This window comes from Taudactylus pleione, unplaced genomic scaffold, assembly GCF_031769625.1.
Source record: "Taudactylus pleione unplaced genomic scaffold, aTauple2 ptg000507l, whole genome shotgun sequence".
In the NCBI taxonomy this organism is placed as follows: domain Eukaryota; kingdom Metazoa; phylum Chordata; class Amphibia; order Anura; family Myobatrachidae; genus Taudactylus; species Taudactylus pleione.
This window is the reverse complement of record NW_028284909.1, coordinates 3086169-3110959: the sequence shown is the minus strand read 5'-3', so window position 1 is coordinate 3110959 and position 24791 is coordinate 3086169. Positions and strand designations below refer to the sequence as shown.

Below are 24791 nucleotides of genomic sequence, written 5' to 3'. Positions count from 1 at the left end.
GGTAAGAAAGTATATAATAGCACTAAAAGACCCCCACAGAATATGAGAGACAGAGGAGCAGTAAATATAATCAATTTTACTCCCTACCACCTCACAGTATGCAGGTACTGGACTGTCTCCCTAGCAGACTGGCAGCTGGATTTTGAAATGGAGCCAGGAGCTGAACTTGTGCTGTAGCAAAGATGGTGCTGCTCCGAGTGAGCAGGACGTGCCAAACTGCTGTGGGAGGCTACAAGGGGTCGACCATAGCTCTGCTATAGAGACTATGGCAGCTACAGTTAGACCCTGCCCCCCTCAGACGCGGTCAGCGGTGCTTTTCAAACAGCCCGGCACTGCGTTAATACAGCCCTTTCCTCGACAACCCCTTAGGGCTGAAGGATGCAGCTTTTCCTCCAGCTCACTACAGGAGGAGTTAGTGACATCCACCTCCTGCACCTGCGGACGCAGCCTATGGTGCTAATCACTGCGGACGCAGCTGTGGTGCTAATCAGGGACCTGCTGCTCTCCTCTTCAGGGGGCGGGGCCAGACGGTAGACATCATTAGGCCCCTGTGATATGATTTGCACCATTTAGCCCCGCCCCTTCCCTACGGACCCCAAAATTCCAGGAAACATCGGGAGCCTGCCGCGATTCCCAGGAGAGTAGGCATGTATGCCTCACTATAAGAGTGAAAAAATAAAATATTAAAGTAAAAATAAAATTAAATCATGAAAAGAAGGCTGGACACAGCCTAATGTGCACCGGCACTCTCGGGCCCATTTTTAAAACTGGGGCTGATGGGGCATAGAGGGGGAGAAGCCAGTCACACTTCTAAATTATTTAAAGTGCCAGGCTCTACTCAACCACCGCCTATACCCCAGTGTCTTGAGCTCCAGTGTCCCCTAGTGGATGAAGAAGAAAAAAGTGTATTTATTTCCACCCCTTGTAAATTGTCTCACTAGACTTGTTAATGGCTGGAACTGGCTGTGAGTATTTTAACCTCATTTTGTAAATAAATTGCTATTGTAAAACCCTATTTTATTTTTTTAAATGGCATGACAATTAGTAAATAATATTTTCTGCGTATGTTTAGTCAAGCGAGCAATGTTTTTGTTGTGTATTTACTAATACTTATCTTCAGCACTGGTCATTGTGCTCTTATATCTGAGATGATTCAATGTAACATTATTAAGTACAGGTGATTTGTCCCACTGGGGAGAGGCAGTATTATGGCCCCCTGAGTCACTGCAATTGACTCCAATCCAAGTACTAACCAGCCCCAACACTGCATAGTTTCCAAGTACAGACGAGTTTAGGCATGTCCACAGTTAGGAATATAAAGGAATATTGTGCATGACTTTGCAATTCCTATGTAAATGATCCATGTGTCTAAATTTCGGTTTCCAGTCAATAGATTATTATTATTATCTTTTATTTATATGGCGCCACAAGTGTTCCGCAGCGCCTTACATAGAACATAAAACTAATAAGTGAACAAAAACAAAACAAGCAACACAGGGCCTGATTCAGACCCGCTCAAGAGCACATAGAGCTCGCAAGCGGGTCAATGGTGGGGTACTGCACATGCGCAAGCCCCGGAGCTCACAACAAAAGGGGCGGCTGTCGATCTTGTCTCGTCGCAAGCCCCGATGGTCACGACCATCACCTGGCTGCTCGCAAAAGCTGTGGGTGGTCACCCACAGCTTATCGAGCGGCCAGGAGGCCGCAACAAATACAAATAAAAACGCCCTGATGCAGAGCGAGCGCTCTTCAAGAGCGTCCGGCTCTGAATCAGCCCCACAGTATATTATAGTGAAGGACATTCTATACATTGCTGCAATAGTGATTAAAACACTCACAATAAGCAGCAGGGAGTTGGCAGAGACATGTCAGGTGCCCTTATGCCCTTATGTTAGGAGAAGCTCATGTATGTGGGAAGAGGTCCCTGCTCGTGACAGCTTACATTCTATATAGACAATAATTAGACCCGATAGACAATTAGACCTAGATAGACCTAGATAGACAACAGATGTTATATAGGCAATAGGTCGACAGGGACAAAAGGTCGACACAGAAAAGGTCGACTTGGATGAAAGTCGCCGGGGACAAAAGGTCAATACAATAATGGTTGCCAAGTGTTAGGTACATATAATAGATTATTATTATCCTTTCTTTGTATGGCGGCCCAAGTGTTCCGCAGCGCCTTACATAGAACATAAAACTAATAAGTGAATAAAAAAAAAACAAGTAACACAGGGCCTGATTCAGACGATGGTGGAGGGTTAGGGTTAGGCACTAGAAGGAACAGTTAGGGTTAGGCACTTACTCCGATGGTTAGGGTTAGGCCATACTTGCCTACCCTCCCGATTCGGCCGGGAGCCTCCCGAAAATTGGGTGCCGCTCCCGGCCCCCCGGAAAGGCAGGCAAGCCTCCCTGGTATCAGCGACCCGACCACCCCCCACTGCACTTACTGTACAAAATCCCGTCAGCGGAGGAACCGGTGATGCGATTTGCGCTGAATCGCGTCATGGTGGCTCCGTCCCATGCCACACAATGCCATTAATAACGGCATTGTGAAGAGGGGGCGGAGCCGCGATGACGCGATCGTGATGTCACGCCCCATGCTTCGCCCCCAAATACGCGTCACCGCTGGGCCATGCCCCCTTTTTATCGTGACCCGCCCCCCCGCTGAGAAAGCCTGACAGCTCTCTCCCGGAAGGAGGGAGTGAAATGTCGGCATGTATGGGTTAGGCACCAGGAGGGAGAGTTAGGGTGAAGATTAGGAAAAAATGTGTAGACCATTTTTATGTCAACCTTTTGACCATGTCAACCTTTTGTCCCTGTCAACCTATTGCCTGCCTAACATCTGTTGTCTAATTCCTGTCTATCTTTTATACCAAACCCCTAAATTTTTTATGTTAAACACTTCAAACCACCCGCATCAACCCAAGTACCCCAAAACACACATAATATATAAACAATCATTTGTCTGGCTAATACAGGGCTACAAATCATTACTCACTTTGCCTCGGATAGAAATCTACCAGTTTTCCTCTCACAGGGACAGGCCGAGGGCTCAGAGGGCATTTGCCTGGAGGAGCTCTCCTGTGAGACAGACATATAGAGACTTCTCAGATCATACAAATGTACAGGCCATGATACCTATCCCTGCCAAAGATTACCCCAGACATCCTTCATTAGTTTGCAGAATTCTCTAAGGGGCCTATTTATCATTGGTGGCAGTGGGGCCCAGAAAAGTATCATTTGACAACAATTAGAAATGATTCCTCAGGGCTATTAATAATAAAACTTTTGCGAGGACAGCAAGCCATAGCAGGGCGCTAGTTCAATCCGGCATCGACATCAGTTGAGATGACGATGCCGGAATCCCGACAGCCGTAAGTATATCGGGCCGATATAGCTTTTAGCAACAGGGGGGAGGAGGGGTTTAGGTTTAGACACCACAGGGGTGTTAGGTTATGGGAGGGGGGAGGTTAGGGTTAGGCTGCAGGCAGGGGGGGGTTAGGTTTAGGCACCACAGGGGCGGGGTTAGGGCTAGGGACCATGGGGGAGTAGGGTTAGGCACTAAGGGGGGAGGGTTAGGTTTAGGCAGTAACGGGGTTAGGTTTAGGCACCAAGGGGGGAGGGTTAGGTTTAGGCACTAAGGGAGGAGGATTAGGTTTAGGCAATGAGGATTAGGGTGTGGGGGGGGGGGAGGTTAAAGTTAGGATGCAGGAAATGAGGGTTAGGGTGTGAAGGGGGGAGGATTAGTATACTTAACGAGCCCCTGTTGAGATTCTCAGCATCGGGACGCCTCTGTCTGTCTTTTGACGGCCAGTATCCTGTCCCAAATGCCGGTCTCCCATAACCAACCATCCAGCAATAATGCCTCCATAGGGACAAAGCAGCCAGTGCCATCTGAAGATGGCATTGCTTAACGGGACCAAGCCCCAAAAAAGAAAACCACAGTCCTCATTGCAAATAATGGAGACTTTGTTATCTTGTGTTAGGGTGCCTAATTCCTGGGATATATCTCCTGAGTCATACCCCTTTTCCACTAGCTCCAATAACCTGGGTATTTGCACGTGAGAGTGCAGCAACCCAGGTTATTGTGCTGTGTGAAAGGGCAGGGTTTAAATAAGCCGGGTCAAGTGACCCAGCATTTCGAACCTGGTCACAAGAAGGGTTGAACGCACGTTCAACCCTGCTTGTAATGCAGTGTGAATGGGTAACAAGGGGCAATGCGACCCGGGTCCCGTTCTCTGCATAGGAAGAACCGCCACTTGTTGAGGAGATCATCACATGACGATGATGGGGTCGCATGTCTGACAGGAGTCTCAGCCGGGTCGCGCCTGAGATGGGCACGTGAACATAATCCTGGGTGCGACCCGGCAATTTAGTGGGAAAGGGGTATTAGACATTTCTTAAATAGCAACTATAAATAAATCATGTGGAAATGGCAGTTTCTGCATGGTGTAAGTATAGTTGCTATGTAAGAGAGTGAAGCCCTTAATAAATAAGCCCCCTCTTCAGTCAAGAATTCATAAAGGCGATCTCACAATTTTGCAAACATTTTATTTTAAAGTATTTAGGGGCAGAGGCGCTTTACAAGAGGAGGGGGCCCGTGTGCAGGCTTCGATCGGGCACCCTACTCTCCAGCAGCGCAGTAGACTCTGGCATTGTGCCATACTCTACTGCCCATGCGCAGGTCTCCGGGAACATAGTGCCCGCACTATGTTCCCGGGACATCTCTACTGCGCATGGGCGAATCAGCACATGACTTGTGCAGCGCTGCGGCTAGCGCCGGGCCAACAGAGAGGTAAGTATATGTAATTGGGTGCAGAGTGTGCGGTGTGTGGGCCCCCCTGAAAGCAGGTGAAAATGAACAGTTTTTGGGCCATTCATTTCATTCAATGGCCCGCTGTTCCCATACACTAGTATGGGGACCTAAATTCATCAAGCTCCAAAAATACAATATTTTCGGAGCTTGACTGTGGGAGCATTCACCATCTTCAGATGGCGTTTGCTCCCGCACTCGTCGCTGACCCTGCTCCTTCCCTATGGACGTCGGGGCTTTTGTGCGCATGCGTGACCTGTAGGTCACGCAGGCGCACTAGTGTCACTGCTCTGAAAGGAACAGTGAAAAGATTCAAAGGTGCACAGAAACACTTTGGGGAGACAACTGATTTTCGGATCAGCTGTCTCAGCGCCAGAGCATTGATGTATTGCTCCAGCGCTCGCATGGAGTTAGTATGTTAATATGTTAATTATCGGGGTCCATTCAGACCCAGATAATTAACATAATGAATAGAACCCTTAGAGAGACATTGGGGCTGATAGTGTAGGAGGTGTACACACACACATTGCACTAGCCACACCCACACATCACTGGTCACACCTCCTCTGCTTCTTATAATAGGTCCTTGATCATTTTCAGCCCCCGGGCCTATGTGTCCCTAAATCCAGCACTGGCTTCACCACCTAAACAAATGTTAGTCCTCCACCTGTGCGGTCTATTGCTTCACATCTGAAGGACTTACGGTAAATTCGTAGGGAATATAAAATAGTAATATCAAAGTTACAGTGTGGAACTCAAGGGAATACACTGATCCTTTCTGCTCCTGGGCAGGCCTAGCTAGGGAACTCTCCATGGTTGGAGTTCTATTGTGTTCTCCCTTCCAGTGAATACATTCTTACAGGAACTCCTCCCTTTACTTGCAGTACTGATTCATCAATAGATAAAGCATATATTACTTGGATGGGTCCACTATTTTATACATGACGCCACCTGCCACCGCTGCACTGGGGGTCTCTGTGGACAGGAAATACAGTTCACCTGGAAAAAAAGAGAACTTATTAGTGATCAATTCTCTCTCTCTCTCTCTCTCTCTCTCTCTCTCTCTCTCTCTCTCTCTCTCTCTCTCTCTCTCTCTCTCTCTCTCTGTGTTAGGCATACTGTATATTACATACTGGTGTAATACCATATGAGCTTTAAACCCTGCAATAATGACAACTTTCAGATTAGAGAAAGAAGTTTGGAAAAAGAGAAGCAGAACCTTGGTTAATGAAAGATGCAACCAACAAGAGGAAGAGTCTACTTCATAATTGTCCACCTTCAGATGACTTCCATTTATTGGCTTGTATACACCATTCAGAAAATTGTACTATATACATTAATGCTCCTCCCCACACATATTTATTTATTCTGTGCTTTTAAGCCAAGTCTTTACAACATCAGGTAGAGTTGTTTGTTTGTGCTGCCCTGGCTAGTGACACAAGAATGCTCTCAGAATACTTGAGTCCAGTACAGAGACAACAGCAGAGGGAACTATCACATAAAGGCCCCCATACATCAAGCGTCCGATCTCGCAATCCTGCGATCGGATCGGAAACGCTGATCCGCCGGTCGGAAATGTCGACCGGTGGCCATCGATGTCCCATGATCCGTCGCAGGGTTGGTGAAATTCTACGATAATTTATTTATCGTGATCTGCATATATGTGATATCCAACATGTTGGATTTCACCGATCCTGCAATGCCAGGCTGCAAGATTACAGGAACGCAGCGATCCGTCGCTGATGTATGGGGGCCTTAACACATGTCTGAGCAGCACGGGAGGAAGCTGTCAGGGAAAAACAATGTATTTAATAAAAGTCACAGAAGGACGATACAATCTAGACCCATGGACAAAAGTTTTGAGAATGACACAAGTATTGGTTTTCATAAAGTTTGCTGCTTCAGTGGTTTTAGACCTTTATGTCAGATGTTACTATTGTATACTGAAGTAAATTTACAAGCATTTCATTAGTGTCAAAGGCTTTTATTGACAACTACATTACGTTTATGCAAAGAGTCAATATTTGCAGTGATGACTCTTCTTTTTCAAGACCTCTGCAATTCGCCCTGGCATGCTGTCAATCAACTTCTGAGCCACATACTGACTGATGGCCGCCCATTCTTGCCTAATCAATGCTTGGAGTTTGTCAGAATTTGTGGGTTTTTGTTTGTCCACCCGCCTCTTGAGGATTGACCACAAGTTCTCAATGGGATTAAGGTCTGGGGAGTTTCCTGGCCGTGGACTCAAAATTTTGATGTTTTGTTCCCCGAGCCACTTAGTTATCACTTTTGCCTTATGGTAAGGTGCTCCAAAGAGGTGATGGAGAAGGCATTGCACGTCACCAAACTGTTCTTGGATGGTTGGGAAAAGTTGCTCTTGGAGGATGTTTTGGTACCATTCTTTATTCATGGCTGTGTTCTTAGGCAAAATTGTGAGTGCCTCCACTCCCTTGGCTGAGAAGCAACTCCACACATGAATGGTCTTTTTACTGTTGGCATGCACCTGACATCTATTCACAGAGACAGGAGAGCTTGGGGGCAGCCTGGCATGTCCGTAAGTGCTGGACATGCCCCCAAGAGTCATGACCACTCCCCCTTTTCGGGCACACTTTGACTCGCGCTCGAGAGCCCCTTTCTAGGTCCGGACCTAGGGGGTCATTCAGACCCGGTCGTTAGCGCCGATGCGCTCGGACCGGGTCGATGGCCCCCACAGAGCATGCGCACACCGGCGCCGGCGCCGTCGTGCGCATGCGTGTGACCCGCTATGACCGACAGCGCCGGACGTAGCGGGTCTCGATCCAAAGGGGGCGAGCTGTCGATGTTGATTGACAGCTCGCCCCGTTTGGAAGGCGGGCCAGGGGTGTGGCAGCCCAAACGGGGGCGTTCCCATGGGAACGCCTGCCGTTTGGGGGAGGCCCCACTGACATCACTAGTGATGTCAGTGGAGAGCTTCCGGCTCAGACAGAGCCAGAAGCTCTCCGGGGCTTACGACAAGTGAGACCCTACCCTAGGGTCTCGTCGTAAGCCCCGATGGTCGCGATGGTCTCTGACCATCGTGACCATCACCCGAGCGGTCGTTAGAGCTGTGGGTGTTAACCCACAGCCTAACGACCGCAACAGAGGCGGGCGGTCAGGATGCAAGTGGCCGCCCAGTATCTGAGCGACCGCTTGCATCCTCCGACCGCCTCTGAATGAGGCCCCTAGTGTGAACACTAATCTCCAGCATTACCTGTATGATGAATGGCACCAAAACTTAAATTCTACAAAAGTAGGTGAAAATTTTAATTTTAATCTTCTTTTGTATAAATTAAGGTATGATGAATAGAGCCCTTAGAGAGAGATACAATGGAGAAGTTGCCCAAAATATCCAATCAGCCTCTGTCATTTCATAGACGGCAAGATACAGGGCCGGACTGGCCATCGGGCACTTCTGGCAAATGCCAGAAGGGCCGATGGCCACAAGGGCCGGTTTGACAAAGCGCTGGCGTGCCCGGCAGAACTACCTCCCGGGCGGCGCCATGCTCTGAAGCATCGTTACGTAATGACGTCATGACGCAGGTGCGTCATGACGTGGCCGGCGACCAAGCTCCACCAAGGCAGTATCCACCCACGGGCAGGTGAATTGCAATGTGCAGGGTTGTTACAGTGCCCTACACGGCAGCTACTATGTGCGGCCACGTCAGGGCCGGATTATAGACAGCCGCAGGGCAGACGTCCTGGGGCCCCCTGGCTGGCTCCCACGTCCCGGCAGCATCACCCTTTTCTTTATGAAATAATGCCGTGAGTAGGGGGCGTGGCCTTATGCCGCGAAGTGTCCGCCCCTTTAGGAAAGCTGGTACCTAAGTGCTATTGAGAGAGTGTGCAGTGCACACACACACTCCTTTCCTACCACTCAATCTCTCTCTCTTCCTCACTCCACTTCTCTCTCTATCTGTCCACTACTCCTGTCCCCCTCTCCCTCTCTCTTCCTTTATCTCACGCTCTGTCTCCATCTCTCTCACTGTCTCCCCCCTCTCTTACCCTGTCTCCCTCCCTGTCCCTTTCTCCTAATCTCTCTCTCTCTACCGGAATCGGTATGAATTACCGCTGGACCACTGGCTGGTGGTTCAAATCCCAACAGCGGCTGGCCGACAGAGGAGGAAATCCCGATCGTCCCTAGGTAAGTATAAACTAACCTATTTTTCCCCCTAACCTTAACCCTCCTTTAGGGTGCCTAACCCTAATCCCCCCTTCTCCGCCGCCTAAACCTAAGTCCCCCGGGGGGGTGCCTAACCCTAACCTCCCCCCAAGGGTGCCTAACCCTCCCTCCCCCAGCCTAACCCTAACCTCCCGCGGGGGTGCCTAACCCTAAGTCCCCCCGGGAGCCCTAAACCTAACCCCCCCCCGCGGCTGTCCGCTGTGGTGCCCGGCATCCGCTCGATCGGGATGCCGGGCGCCGGTCTCCCAGCGTACGTAAAATGACAGGCGTCTAGATTTAGACGCCTGTCATTCGTCCCTCGTCTGGTTTAAATTGTCTGGAAGCCGTCGGGCGGCATTCCGTCTGCCGGCTTCCTAAACATATACCCTCTCTTCCCCCCCCCTTTCCCTCTCTTAGGGGTCTATTTGATGTTAATTATCAGGGTCGAACGGACCCTGATAATTAACATTTTAATGCTACGCGAGCACCGGAGCAATTCATCATTGCTCCAGCGTGGAGACAGCTTATCCAAAAATCAGCTGTCTCCCCAAAGTGTTTCACTGTTCCTTTCAGAGAAGACAAGTGCACATGTGTGACCTACGGGTCACGCATGCGCACAAGAGTGTATGGGGACATGGGCCATTCCGCAAGAGGAAGGTAAGCAGGAGATATCTGTTATATCTCCTGCTTTACCTTCTTGATGAATGGCCCAAAAACCTAAGTGTCGATGAATAGGCCGCTATATATCTCACTCCCTGTCCCTCCCTCTTTCTCTCTCCCTCCCTCGACTTCTCTCTCTCTCTATTACTCTCTCTCCTCCCTCCCTCTGTCTCTCTCTTTCTCCCTTCCCCCTGGCAATTTTATTGATGGGGCCCCCACAAGTCTTAATACGGCCCTGGGCCACGTCATTACTTAGTGCTGTGGCCTGGTATGTAATGCACGGTGGGGGCTAGGCCTGGGAATAATCTGGGAGGAACGGATGGACGGCATTTTGACAGCTCCTGTGAGCTGCCAACAGGATTGCCCAGTGGCACCATGCTGAGGACATGGTGGAGTAACTGGAGTGTCACGTGCGGCCGCGTTGATGTCATGACTCGGCCGGCCGATGGATGAAAAGGGCGGGCGAGAAGCTGACTGGATGCCATCTTTGGACAGCTCATGATCTGCTGACAGACGCCATCTGCAGATGCCAGGGTATTACTGTGAGTGGCATAATGTGTTTTAAGGGACATTATTGTGTGTGTCATAATGTATAAGGGGCATTAATGTGTAGTATAATGTATAATGGGCACTACCACTGCATGGCATAATGTATAAGGGACACTACTACTGTGGCATAACATGAATGGGCTCTGGCTGGCATAACTGAATGGGCTATACTGTGTGGTGTAATGTGAATAAGGGACACTACTGTGTGACGTAACATGAAAAAGGGACACTACTGTGTGATGTAACATGAATAAGGGACATTACTGTGCAGTGTAGTGTGATGAAGGAACACTACCGTGTGGTGTAATGTGACTAAGAGACACTACTGTGTGACATAACGTGACTATGGGGCACTACTGTGTGACGTAATGTGAATAAGGGAGACTACTGTGCAGTGTAATGTGACGAAGGGACACTACCGTGTGGTGTAATGTGACTAAGGGACACTACTGTATGACATAACATGACTATGGGGCACTACTGCGTGTTGCAACGTGATTGCTGACTCCCTACTGCTTATTTTGAGCATTATGATCGCTAATGCACCATATACTTGTTCTGTATTCTATTGTACTGTAAGTCACTGGTTTCTTGTTCACTTATTTGTTTTATGTACTGTACTTTGTAAGGTGCTGCTAAACACTTATGGCGTCATAGAAATAGAGGATAATAATAATGTGACTAAGAGGCACTACTGTGTGGCATAATTTTAATTGGGGGTACTATTATGTGCTTACGCGTCTTCCCAGGGAGACCACACCTGGATTTTTTTTTCGCGTGCCGAAGGCACGCGCTTTCCCTGCGGCACGCGCTTCCCTGCTTCATCCTGTGGTTCGCGGCACAAACATACTTTTGTCAAAATGTGTAGTTACCGCTCTGCTTTGGTGTGCACAGATGTGTCCTCTGCGTTCAGCACCTCTGCCCTAAAAAATTCCTACAGTGAACACTATCTAATCCTGTACAACTGCTAAGCCAGGGATTGGTCATTTGGGAAATTGCGTTCCCTTTTCTTTGTGTGTGAGCTACACCAGTAATGTCTGACTATGGCACATGTTTGAATCCCCTGCAGGATGAGCTCTGTTGTAGGTATTACATTATTAATACAGAGAATGATGTGTACTTGTACAGTATGTTGTTCTAATATCAATTATATATGTAAGAGAATAGACTAAGAAGTGGGAGGGGCCAGGAATAGTAAGGGGAGGAGTCCAAGCCAACAGCCAGATGCTGACGCGAGGTGGGCCTGTGCGCTCTTTAAATGCCAGGGCCTATTTTTAGTCCCAGTCCGGCCCTGGCAAGATAAATGACAATTAGAAGCTGATTGGTTGTTTTGGACGACTTCTCCCCTTTCTCTCCAGAGCTTGATACATATATCCCTTAATCAATAATAAAATCAGTGGCACCACTATGATATTTACTTGGTTCCTCTCCTAGTATTCTCTATATATTGACTGTAACAGTCTTAAAATAATGATTATACATATTGTGCATCTGCATTTATGGTACATTTCCTATATAAATATTTTGTAATTGTATGGATCTATAGCAGGGGCATAATAAGAGAGGAGGGGGCCTGTGTGCATTCCCCAACCGGGGCCCCCTTCTCTCTCCCTGGCGGCTGGCAGCAGACTGACATGGCTGACCGGTGACCGCAGCATCAGTAGACTCTGGGCAGTAGTCTGTGCCCAGAGTCTAGGGTGCATGCGCAGGTCGCCAGGAAAATGGCGCGGCCGCCAATTCCCCAGGGATTTCCTCACTGCGCAAATGTCAGAAAAAAGCCTGCGGCGGCCATTTTCCGGCGTTTTGTGCAGGGCTGGGACATCTGACGTGTGACCTCAGAGAGGGAAGTATTGGATAATATGGGTGCAGGGTGTGCGGTGTGGGCCCCTCCTGGACCCAGGAGCCCGTGTGCACACCCTGCACCCATTATAGATACGCCCCTGATCGATATACTCTATTATTTTTAACACACCATGGTGTCTGCTTTGTATTCTAGTTCCCATAGGACTCTGCTTTAGATATTGTCATCTTAATGGACTCTTCTGTGTAGGTGATGAGGATGGGTGCTGTATAGTACAGAGGTCAGTAGACTAGATGCCCTGTCTCCTCAGGGGCAGCATTGTTGCTCTGCAGCAGTCTGAGAAGGGGGCAGTAGGAGAAAGTAGGGGCAAGAGAGGGAGAGGAGGACGCCAGACAAACATTTGCATCGGGCTCTCGGTTATGCCACTGCGGCTTATAACTTCCCTTACTGCCCCATATAGCATTTCTCTATAGCTATTATTACGCCATATAATTCCCTCCCCATCTCCCAATAATCCAAAATGGAAAAGCAAAACAAATTAGGCCATGTCCACGTCCCAGGTCTAACCCCAATTCATCCAGATTATTACCATTTCCTGGAAATCCACTCCCGTTCTATGATTGTAGAGCTATTGGGGTTATGCCTATCTATTATTCCTAATGTTTCTCCATATACACCTACTATGATGCCATGTAACACTTCCTTATACCTCCATCTACTCCTACATGCGGTATAACCTCTCCCTATAGCACCTCTTGTTACTCAATATAACACCTCCTTATAGCTCTTATTACCCCATATAATGTGTTACCTGCCTCATCCTCTCCAAATGATATGATATAGGGGTAGTAGCTGTTGATGAGTTTGGGAAAGTTGCAGGTTTGTGCCGCTCCCATACAGATCTCGGTGTAATGCCACTGTTCTCCATCCTTGTCCTGTTTTAGGGACATTAGACGCCTGGAGCAAGAAAGTAAGTGCAGGAGATAAATATTGCATAGTAATAGTAAGTAAAATGGTGACAATGTGGCCCTAGGTCACTGCGGGAGTTTATGTTCTTCTAACTATGGCACTGTGAGGGGCAATCTCCTCCTGTCTGTATCACTAGAGGGACACTGTCCTTCTGTCTTTATCATTGAGGGAGACTGTCCTTCTGTCTTCATCATTGTGAGGGGCTGCATACTTATTTCTGTATCAATACGAAGGCCAATGTCCTGTCTATCTCTGTGACAGTCAATATACCCTTGTCTATGGTAATCCAAGGAACAGTGTCCTACTGATTTGTTAACAAGAGGTGCAATGTCCTTCTATTTTGTCACCATAGTGGTGAAGCTGTACAGTTTGTTACTGCGAGGGACAGTGCCCTCCTGTCGGTAACACCATGGGACAGTGTCATTATAAGGTAGAGGCCATCTAGGCCCAGTTGATCTTCTTACCCACTCATGAAGTCCCCAAAGATGTAGCGTCCCAAGAGATTGGGCATTTGACATCCGCGGTACACATAGCCCCCAGTGACTGACCTTCCCAGTGAGTGAGGATAGGCAAATATTGGTAAGATGTCATCTGAAACAGGAATAGGCAAATCATAGGTGCAAATAAATCTCAGTACAGGAGTAATGAGCACGGTACCAGTGCGAAATAGATGGATAAATGTTTACATGATTATGGGGGAGATGTACTAAGCCTTGGAAAGTGATAAAGTGGATGGAGATAAAGTACCAACCAGTCAGCTCCTGTCACTTTACAGACTGTGGGGTCTATTTACTAAGCTTTGGATGTAGAGTGAATGGAGATATAAGTACCAACCAACCAGCTCCTAATTGTAATTTTTCAAACACAGCCTGTGACATGGCAGTTAGGAGCTGATTGGCTGGTTCTTTATCTCCGTTCACTTTGTTGTCATCCAAGGCTTAGTAAATAGACCCCTAAGTTTGAAAAATGGCAGTTAAGAGCTGATTAGTTGGTACTTTATCACTCTCCAGCATATGATAAATGGTGCTACAGCCAATCAGCTCCTAACTGTCATGTGTTTAAAAAATGACAGTTGGGAGCTGATTGGCTGGAGCACCATTTATCATATGCAGCGAGTTTTATCACTCCTTGTGCATGATGAAACGTTGATAAATCAGGCCCTCAATGTCACATACCTAATAATTACAGGATTTTTTAAATGAAGTAGTTAATCAGCAGGCAATTTCCATGCAATGGCATAGTGGGCAGACACGCCTTGATAGGGGAGAGAGGAGGGTGGGCTCCATGTCAGTCTGCAATTTGAATTGAACAATAAAAAGCCTTCTCTCTCATCCACCCACAAGCATTCTGCAGATCTAGGAAACCATCAGTAACAGATGCCAAATAATCCTGTAGGATTAATTTCTTTTTAAAATAACTGTATATCAACCCCCCTCCTTCCCCTTATTTAAGCATTTATTTATAATTTATAATTCAGTTCCCATGTTACTTCATAGTTCAGGAATGCTTTATATAGACTGGTATGTTTCCCTGTATATCAGTAGCTCTAAAAGTGCATACACACACAACGATTTTTTGAACGATTATCGTTAAACGATATCGTTTAACGATAATCGTTTGTAAGAATCGTTCACTTTCTGAGTCAAACGATGAACGATTTTCGTTCATGCGCGTTCACGTTTGTAGTTTGTAGTTCAGTCAGACTTGTCAACTCAACGATTTTCAGTAAGGGAATATGCAAAAATTGTTTGTAGTTCTAAAAAATCGTTCATTACATTTAAATGAACATAGTGAATGAACAACTTTAGTAAACGATTTTAGTTCATTTTTTCAAGGTAGAAAATCGTTTACTAAAATCGTTCATTAACTAAATCGTTGTGTGTGTATGCAGCTTTAGTTATTACATTCTCATGTGATATATACTTTTTGCATGCAGAGGATGCAATCAGGTCAGTGCCAGATTAAATTTTCCTGAAGCCCAGGGCACTTTACACAGACGGGCCCACCCCCACTCCTCCAGTTCTTCCCCTCTTGTCAGCACTGTCCTCTCTCATCATCCACCCCGCCCCCACAATCCAGCCCACCTCCACTTGTCGTCTGGCCCTTGTACGGGACTGCACAGTGTAGCAGTGTGCTCCGACCGGGGTGGGGGCAGTATCCTGAGAGAGCCCCTTAATCTGGCTCAGAATCAGGTCATGCCGCTGCCAGTACAGAGTACACATCACCTACATACGTTAGGTCCTCTATTATCGCCCTCAGTCTGGAGTATGTAAAAGAGTGTAAGATGGTTCTGTAATGCCAGACAAAAAAAAGTTGGGAGTATCCTAAACTGCAGTACAGCTGGAAATAATACGGTGACTTCACCCAAGATGTGGTTGACTGGAACTCATCTGATTTGGTCCCTCATTCAGGGAAAATTTGCCGTCGTTGTGTATGTATACACTTGCCGATGCCGGCACCCTGTTGGGTCCCGCTGCATGAGACATCGGGCGAGTACACATTGTTAAAGGTGGGTACACACGGCACGATGTGTACCCACCGATGGCCAACGTTTCGGGTGGTCTCTACTCATGGGGCGATCCAGTGCCTGACCGCCCGATATGCCAGCCCCCCCATAGCGCTTCATGGGATCGTCAGACGATTCACCAGATCTTTTGAACACGCAGAAAGATCTGGCGAAGCGACAGATGACCCCACGGGAGTGCACAATGCAAGATATTGTGCATACACACGGAACAATGGAATGGGATTGAAATACCAGCGGCTCAAGAGCTGCCGGTTAAAATACTGACAGTGAGAGGCCGACAGGTGAAGATCCCGACTCCCTGTAGTAAGTATGCTAACCCTCCCTTAGGGGTGCCTAACCCTAACCTTCCCCCTAGTGCCTAAACCTAACCCCCCCCCCTAAACCTAACCCTCCTGGGAGGGTGCCTAACACTAACCTCCCCCCCTAGTGCCTAACCCTCCCTTCCCATAGCCTAATCCTAACTTTCTTCAGTTGGATGCCTAACCCTAAATCCCCCCAGGGGGTATCTAAACCTAACCCCCCCATCACCGGGCTAAGTGTAAACATACCCGGCAGAGAGGACGATCAGTCTGGCGTAGAGACTAACATAGGTATCAGTATTTGGATGCCTATGTTAAATCCCTTGCCGGGATTATGCTATTGGGATTGAGACCGGTCTCATAACTACATCCCTGGAACGATATAGTTGTTTTATCGTTCCAATGCGGATCGTCAGCTATATTGTTCCATTTGTAGGGGCCTTAGGACCTGATTCTGAGCCGCTCACTAGATGCGATCGCTCGCATCCAGCGTATGCAAATTTGTCAAAGCGACGCCATGGGAAGCACTCACTCGCCAAGGCATAAGCACACCCACTTTGGTGGTGCGAGCGATAGCTCTGTGTATGCAGACACCCACTAGCCTATGTAGAGACGCCCACTAGAGCACGTCATCTCCAGGAAGTGTTTTTAAACATTGGTACATCGAGCACCATTGGATGCGATCGCAGCGCTTGTGGTTGCCTTACCCTACTGCAAGCACTGCGAGGACTTCAGTGTATAAATCAGGCATGTGACGTGTACTGTGACGCTGCCTGTTAATGATGCACGCCTTAAAAACAGTGTTGAAACACCTAGGCACGCCTGCGTTCGCACCTCCACTCCCCCGTTATTAGTGTCCTGCCCCTGTTACCACCCACCATCGCACAGAGTAGTTTGCGCACGCGCAGAACGAAGCGTGCGCATACGCATACCATCGGGCCGCTTGCGAGCGGCTCTGAATCAGGTCCTTAGTGTGTACCCAGCTTTACAGTATAGCAGGAAGCTGCCGTCTCCTTACTGCTTAATGTCAGCCTCACAGCGGCTCAATCTCTGTAGGATGTAAGCTCATCTCATGACACTCACATCCAATCCTGGGACACCCTCCTCCTGCACCCGAGGAACCCAGCTAGTCCCTGGATGTTACATTCCGCATATAAGGAAATCCTCACCATCTGTGACCTATTGCTGGTGCATGAGGACAGAGTTCAGAAATACTACTGAAGATAGCCTGGTGGAGCGGATATAGTAATGTACAGAATGTGGCTCCTCCAATTCTATGGCATGGGCTAGGCTTATTTGCTTTTGTAATAAACATTACTGTAGTACAGAAAGCTCCTGATCACAAGCTGTTCCCATGCGATAGATACAGATGCGGTGACGTGGCTTGGTGTCAGTTACGTGACTCAGTGACGTGGCTTGGTGTCAGCCAGTTCACCATACATCCTGGTATGTGCAATTACGCTCTTTCCGTTGTGTAATCTCCCCCAGATTTTGTGAAAAGGAAACTCAGACTGTATGACAGATGATTCTGCTGGATCCCAGGAATTTCTATATATTGAGTGCTATGTATCTGGAATATATCAGCTATACTGGGCACATCTTCAGTCATCTAAAAAGAATTGAACTTCAAAGGCTCATTGAACTATGATGTCCTGGTTTACACTGGATGGTGCTATGATAGGAAGATAGCTGATATTCGGCTTTCATCAACATATCTTACATCTACACCTTAGATACCATGATTGCTGTGACTTATAGTGCTTACAAATGCATCTGATGCATTTATTCAATGATCTGTGGATTGCAGGATTAGGAGTACATTTGCTAAAGATCGATTAAGATCAATTTTAAATCGTTCTAAATCGATCAACATCGACAGGCGTTCCAAACGCAAAATACGAATATATTTCATCCGTACCTTCAACAACCCATTGACTTCACTTTTGTTCCTCAAGACTCATCCTTGAGTATACAGTATGTGCCAACTAAACATGTATTACTCACCAAGGGAAGCGTTGTTACACAGCTTCTTGTCATAACAGGAAAATCCCTCCTTTGCCCTCCAGCCATAATTGCCGCCTTGCTGGATAATATCCACCTCCTCAAACTTGTTCTGCCCAACATCCCCGCATATAATGCGCCCTCGTCCTTTCCTGGTGGATGGGTCACCCCTGTCCACAGAGCATCGCCACATATTCCTGGCGCCATAAGCGAACACCTCTGGCCGTGCTGTGCGTTCTCGCAGAAAGGGGTTGTCAGCTGGTATGCGGTAGGGTGGTCCCTTATCATTGCCTGCAACGTTTATACGTAGGACTTTGCCCAGGAGAGATGACCTGTTAGTAAATAAAACTGTCAGTCATGTTTCAGTGAGTGAAGACAGTATAGGAAAGGTTATATTGAGGACCAGGCATGCTGAGACTTTTAGTACCACAACAGCTAAGGAGCAATAGGTTGACTACCTCTGCTCAAGGGATATGTTCAGTATCCCGGCACAGGGGATGCCGGTGCTTAGAATACCAGTGCCGGAATCCCGACACCTGTCAGAATCCCGGAGTCGGCATCCAGAAGGTAAGTAAAACATTAACCATGAATATTTAGCAAGGGTATAAAATCCAGGGGTTGATTATTAAAGGCTTGAAAGTCCTAATGCCGGTAAGAACAGGCATTTTACCAATGATAGTTTTTTATTTTTTTATTTTGCCGACCACTCCACCAAGCCTATATAGCAGCGATTATTGTACCGCCTCCACTCCGGTGCTGTTATCACCATCTCAAGATGGCAATAATGGATGTAAACCACTAAAACAATTCTTTAGTCTTCAATGCAGGTTTTTTTTTTGTTTAAAGGTTTTTAAATATGTATCATATAAATATATAATAGAAAATATTTTTCTGTTTCTTTTTTTTACCCCATTTTTTTAATCTATTTTAGTTAAACGGACATTCCAAATTCAGGTTTCCAGATCTACTGTGCATACACAAGCTGCCTACCTAACTCCTAACCTCCTAACTACAGAGACTGGCCTGGAGATGTGGTAAGTTAACCTTTCACCAGAGGACTGTTCTGCAGCCCTGGCAATATTTTTGGGGATTAATTAAGGTGATAAAGGATATTTATCCCCGTTGAAAGTAGTCTGTTGAACAATAAAGGGGCCTATCTACTAGGCGACCTGAAAGACTGAATGACTAGCGTTCAGACCTTCAGGACGTCGAGGTGCGGAGCCCACACTGAATGGCGTTCACTGAACGTCATTCAGTGCAGGAGCCAGACCTCCTATCTCGGAAAATGCCGAACCTGACGATCGTCGTCAGGTTGACGGGCATGTTCAGTAGATAGTCGGAGTCGGCAAGGACCCAGCGTGCACGCGCATCGCTGGTCCTTGCCTGCTATCCATTACACGACTTTCTGTACGATGCGACCAAAACCTCTTGGTTTTGGTCGGATCGTGCAAAAAGTCATGTAATGGATAGGTCCCTTTAGTCCCTGTAGTGGTCAGTAAATATAGGGCAGGCTTCCTATTCACAATGCTGAACTACAAGTAAATTGCCCCTAATTTCATGTTTAGATATATTTTAATATAGAAAAAAAAACATATACTTTTTATTTTACATACATTGTTCAATATGCAAATGTTCAGTAATCCATAGTAGCATATCAGAAATTACCTTTTATCTGTCCCATACAAGTTGGACCAGTGGTCGGGGAACAGGGGTAAATTACCCCACATGGGGTAAAAGTGAAATTCCTGGAGGTAATGACGGACAGCCGGGCATGCATATGAATCATTCTATAATATAGAATGATTCATATGCATGCCCGGCTGTGCAGCAGGGAGGCTCTAAGCTGGACGCCCGCTGAGGTGTTATTACCAGCGGGTGCCCGGCTCCTTCCCTGCAGCGCCGTGTTTGCCAGAGGCTGGAGTTCTCTTCTGAACTCCAGCTTCCGCCTCTCTCCATGCGCACTATGGGAGAGACGTCATGACGTCTCTCCTATAGTTCCGAGGAGCAGCCGGGCGGACAGGACGGCGGCTGATGCAGGAGCGGGGATTAAGGTAAGTGTTTTTTTTTTTTTTGTACAAGTAGGTACTACGGGGGCATTATTTGGGGACACTACTACAGGGCATTATATGGGGGCACTACTACAGGGGCATTATATAGGGGCACTACTACAGGGGCATTATATGGGGGCACTACTACAGGGGCATTATATGGGGCACTACCACAGGGGCATTATATGGCAGCACTACTACAGGGGCATAACTATGGGGGCACTACTACAGGGGCATTATATGGGGCACTACTATAGGGGCATTATATGAGGGCACTACTACAGGGGCATTATATGGGGGCATTATATGGGGGCACTACTACAGGGGCATTATATTGGGGCACTACTATATGATTTCCTTCCTTTCAAATCAAGGGGGTAACATTGGCGTATCTAAATATATTTTAGGGTAAAAAAGTTCCCTGACCCCTGAGTTAGACAATGACAGCAAATGTTATGCAATAAACCATAGTAAAATTAAACCTTAATGTATCAGTAAAAAATGCTTGTCAGTATTATTATTTATATGTCGTTACAAACTAGTGTGAATGGTTGGCAACACTGAATTTAACCAACATTGCTAAACCTTGTAAAATGATTGAGGCAGAAAGCAGTGCCAGAGTAGGGCAATTTTGCGCCCTGTGCCAGCCACGCCCGCAGAACATGTGATGTCATGCCAAGAGGACAGAGCCACTGGCTCCAGGAACTACACCATGCTGTAAAGGCTGTATGGTTCGTGTTTGGAAGACATTTATCGGAGCCATTGCTGTAGTGTGGGAGGGCAGGAGTCTTCTGAAATAGGTTGAGACTACTACAGAAGAATAGTGTTGGAGATAATAGCTCCTTGGGATGTGCCCCCAGACATTACCGCGATATCCGGCTCTGCACATAACCATTTATCATGGTGGACAATTTTCGCAAATTTTCGTGGGCACCTCAGTGAGATGTGAGGAACAATTGGTGAAGATGTTGATTGCGAAGGGCCTCCCCGACCATTATTATTAACAGTTATTATTATTATTATTATTACCAGTTTCTTATATAATGCAGCATATTCCGTTTTGCTGGTACTTCGCGCTCATCGTGCAGAATTGAATATCCCCCAAATAAAAGTGCCTTGGGAACCTCACAGTTGACTGCAAACATTTCTAATCTAAGTAATGAAAATAGACTTTAATGAAAATGTACCTCAAAACAGGATGAAAATAAATGGAGCCTCCCCTCCATAAATCAAGCTCCCAGCCATTGTTGAAAGAGTTTGGGCACGAGAACCCGGCACACAGAATACCGGCGCTGTGAATCCCAAATGTATGACAATGCCAACACCTTTTGGTAAGTACCCTAACCCTCCCCTCCCGCAGCCTAACCCTACCCAACCCCTAGTGCCTAACCTGAACCCTAATACTTAACGTCGGGATGTCATCGATCGGGATGCTGGTGCCGGGATTCTGACGACTATCAGGAGTCCGGCTACGGCATCCTGACTGTCGGGATTGCCAACTAAATCCTGTTGAAAGTTCCAGATATCAGTCCACTGTGTTAGTTGGTAAATAGAAATCTGCATAAACTGGATACAGAAAAAGCACCCAGGTCAAGAACTTTGGTATATTTCTACCAAATTACTGAAAGATGGCTCCATGTGGGGTGGATACAATTAAATAGCTGGGTAACAATTTTTGGGAATCGGTATGATTTACCGCTGGACCCATGCCCGGCGGTTGGCAGCGGCATCCCGGCAGAGGAGGAAATCCTGATCGTCCAAGGTAAGCATTCTGTAACCTAATTCTACCCCTAACTGTCCCTTAGGGGTGCACAACTCTAACCTTCCCCCCCAGTGCCTAACCCTAATCCCCCCTCTAAGTACCTAGACTTAAAACCCCCTTCCCCGCCGCCTAACCCCCCCTTCCCCTAGCCTAAACCAAACCTCCCGGGGGGTACCTAAACCTAAGTCCCCCCGGGAACCCTAAACCTAACCCTCCCCCTTCCGCGGCTATCTGCGCTCGGCGTCCCTTCGAACGGGTCTCTCGGCGTTGGTAAAATGACAGGCATCTAGATTTAGACGCCTGTCATTTAACCCTCGCCGGGATTAAGCAGTCGGGAAGCCGGCTGTCATGATTAGGTCTGCCAGCCTCCCGACTGCATACCCAATTTTTTACAGGACTGACCACATTTCATTAGTCGAAATATGACATTATATATATATATATCAATGGTGATGAACCGCACACATAAAGAGTGCAGTACATATCAACCACTAGTTGACAGGATGTGGTTGATATGTACTACACTCACCCATACCTCTAATCAGGTGTGCCAGGCTCCATCTGATTAGAGGTATGGGTGAGTGTTTTCTCTATTTATTCACTACGTTTGTATTGTTCATATTTATGTTGTCTTGAGAAAGGGGACAAGTTCCCCGAAATGTCGACTATGACACAATAAAGTTACCCCGGAGAGGGTCTATCTGCATGGTATATTGAAGTATCTGAGTACCGCCTTTTCGCAAGTTTTGGACTATTTGTGGGGAGCAACACCCCGTTGGAGGGCACCAGAGCAATTTGGAAGTTAAAGGACTGGTGAGTGCCGGTTCCATTTGCTATATATATATATATATATATATATATATATATACACACACACATGTTGAGTCTCCCATATCCAAATATTCCGAAATACGGAATTTTTTGTCATGACTGAGATAATGAAACCTTTTGATTTTTGATGGTTCAATGTACACAAACTTTGTCTAAAGCACAAATTATTAAAAATATTGTATAAAATTACCTTCAGGCTCTGTGTATAAGGTGTATATGACACATAACTGAATTTCATGTATGTACACAAACTTTGCTTGAGACATAAAATGATTGAAAATATTGTATAAAATGACCTGCAGGCTGTGTGTATAAGGTGTATATAACACATGAATACATTCTGTGTGTATATTTGGGTCCCATTCCCAAGATATTTCATTATGATATGCAAATATTCCAAAATACGGAATATTCCGTTATCCAAAATACCCCTGGTCCCAAGCATTTTGGATATGGGAGACTCAACGTGTGTGTGTGTGTGTGTGTATATATAATGTTTTTACAAAAATATAAGAATACTAGCGCACAAATCTTTAGATTCCTTCTGTGAATAGTCTTATGACAGATTGTTACCAATTGTTTCTTTATGACACTCGTGAATAGGGGGAAAAAACACACTCCTGATGATAACAGGTGGCTGCAATCTTCTAATAATCCGTGTGGCAACGGGAAAAATGGGTGCTGAAAAATATGAGATATGGTAAGAACTTACCTTTGTTATCTCTATTTCTACGAAGTCCATAGGGTTCCACAGGATACCTTGGGGTATAGGTGATGACGTCAGGCACCATAGAGTTAAGTTTTTGGCCTCCCAGGATGCACTAGGGTCCCCCTCCTATACCCCGCCCCCGAGCCAAGGCATCTCAGTTACGTACCAAGCCATAGGCCGGAGGAGGAGAAGGAAGAGAGATAAGAAAGATCTGGACACACACAAGAATCACATTCTCACCAGAGCGAGACGGAAAAAAAACAGTGACCAGGGTAAAGCCCATCTGCAGCACAGGTGCGACAGGGCGGGAGTCCTGTGGAACCCTATGGACTTCATAGAAATAGAGATAACAAAGGTAAGTTCTTACCATATCTCATATTTTCTACATCAGAGTCCATAGGGTATCCACAGGATACCTTGGGGATGTCCCAAAGCAGTATCCTTTAAGGGTGGGACGCTCCTGTGCTGAAAGGAGAATCCGCCGCCCGAAGGAAACATCCTGAGAGGCAAAGGTGTCAAAAGCGTAATACCTCACAAAGGTATGGACAGAGGACCACGTGGAAGCCTTGCAGATCTGGACTGCAGATTCACCACGTCGAGCTGCCCACGAAGGACCCACAGACCTAGTGAAATGTGCCCTCACAGAGGAAGGAACCGGAAGGACTTCATGAAGATAAGCTTCTGAAATAGCCATACGAATCCAACCTGCCAAAGTTTGCTTTGAAGCAGGCCAACCCTTTTTACGGAAGCCATAGAGGACAAACAAGGCGTCCAACTTCCTAAAAGAAGAAGTGCGGTCAACATAAATCCTTAAGGCCCGCAAAACGTCCAAAGTGGCCTCACCCACTGAAAGATCAGGTGAGTTAAAAGCCGGCACAACAATTTCCTCGTTGATGTGGAAACTTGAAACAACTTTTGGAAGGAATCCAGGACGAGTGCGCAGCACCGCCCTGTTCCTATGAAAAATCAGAAAAGGGGGTCTACAGGAGAGAGCCCCTAAGTCAGAAACACGTCTGGCCGAAGCAATGGCCAGAAGGAATATTGTTTTAGCTGTAAGCCATTTAAGGTCCACTGAGCCCAGTGGTTCAAACGGCGGTCCCTGGATAGCTCTCAGGACCACAGCCAAATCCCAAGGAGCCACCGGTGGAACAAAAGGTGGCTGAATGCGAAGAACACCTTGCATAAAGGTGTGCACATCAGGGAGCGCAGCAATCCTACGATGGAACCAGACTGACAGGGCAGACACCTGCACTTTCAGGGAAGCAAGGCGAAGCCCATGGTCTAGCCCCGCCTGTAGGAAAGCCAACACTCTAGACAGATGGAACTCCCGGGGGGCATAACCTCTTGGTCGACACCACTGGAAGAACGTATGCCACACACGATAGTATATCCTTGCAGAGGATGGCTTCCGAGCTCTTAGAATGGTTTGCACCACAGAGCTGGAAAACCCCCTGGACCTTAACATGGCCGTCTCAACAGCCACGCCGTCAAAGACAGCCGAGCCAGGTCCGGGTGAAGACAAGGACCCTGTGATAGCAGGTCCGGTCGCAGCGGCAACCGCAGAGGAATGTCCATGGATAGACTCTGAAGGTCTGAGAACCAGTGTCGCCTGGGCCACTCGGGAGCTATCAACAGGAGTGTA

General features: G+C 47.1%; 1 protein-coding gene across 1 annotated transcript in view; it reads right to left on the bottom strand.

Annotated features, from left to right (window-relative positions):
- LOC148501687 (HHIP-like protein 1) overlaps positions 1 to 24791 on the bottom strand; it is a 54052-nt gene that overhangs the window by 5600 nt on the left and 23661 nt on the right. Inside the window, exons 4-8 of the mRNA XM_088450169.1 lie at positions 17803 to 18131; positions 13437 to 13563; positions 12815 to 12960; positions 5734 to 5815; positions 3002 to 3084 (exon numbers count right to left, since the gene is read on the bottom strand). Coding sequence (XP_088306295.1) covers positions 3002 to 3084; positions 5734 to 5815; positions 12815 to 12960; positions 13437 to 13563; positions 17803 to 18131 — 767 coding nt within the window. The remainder of the gene's footprint in view (positions 1 to 3001; positions 3085 to 5733; positions 5816 to 12814; positions 12961 to 13436; positions 13564 to 17802; positions 18132 to 24791) is intronic.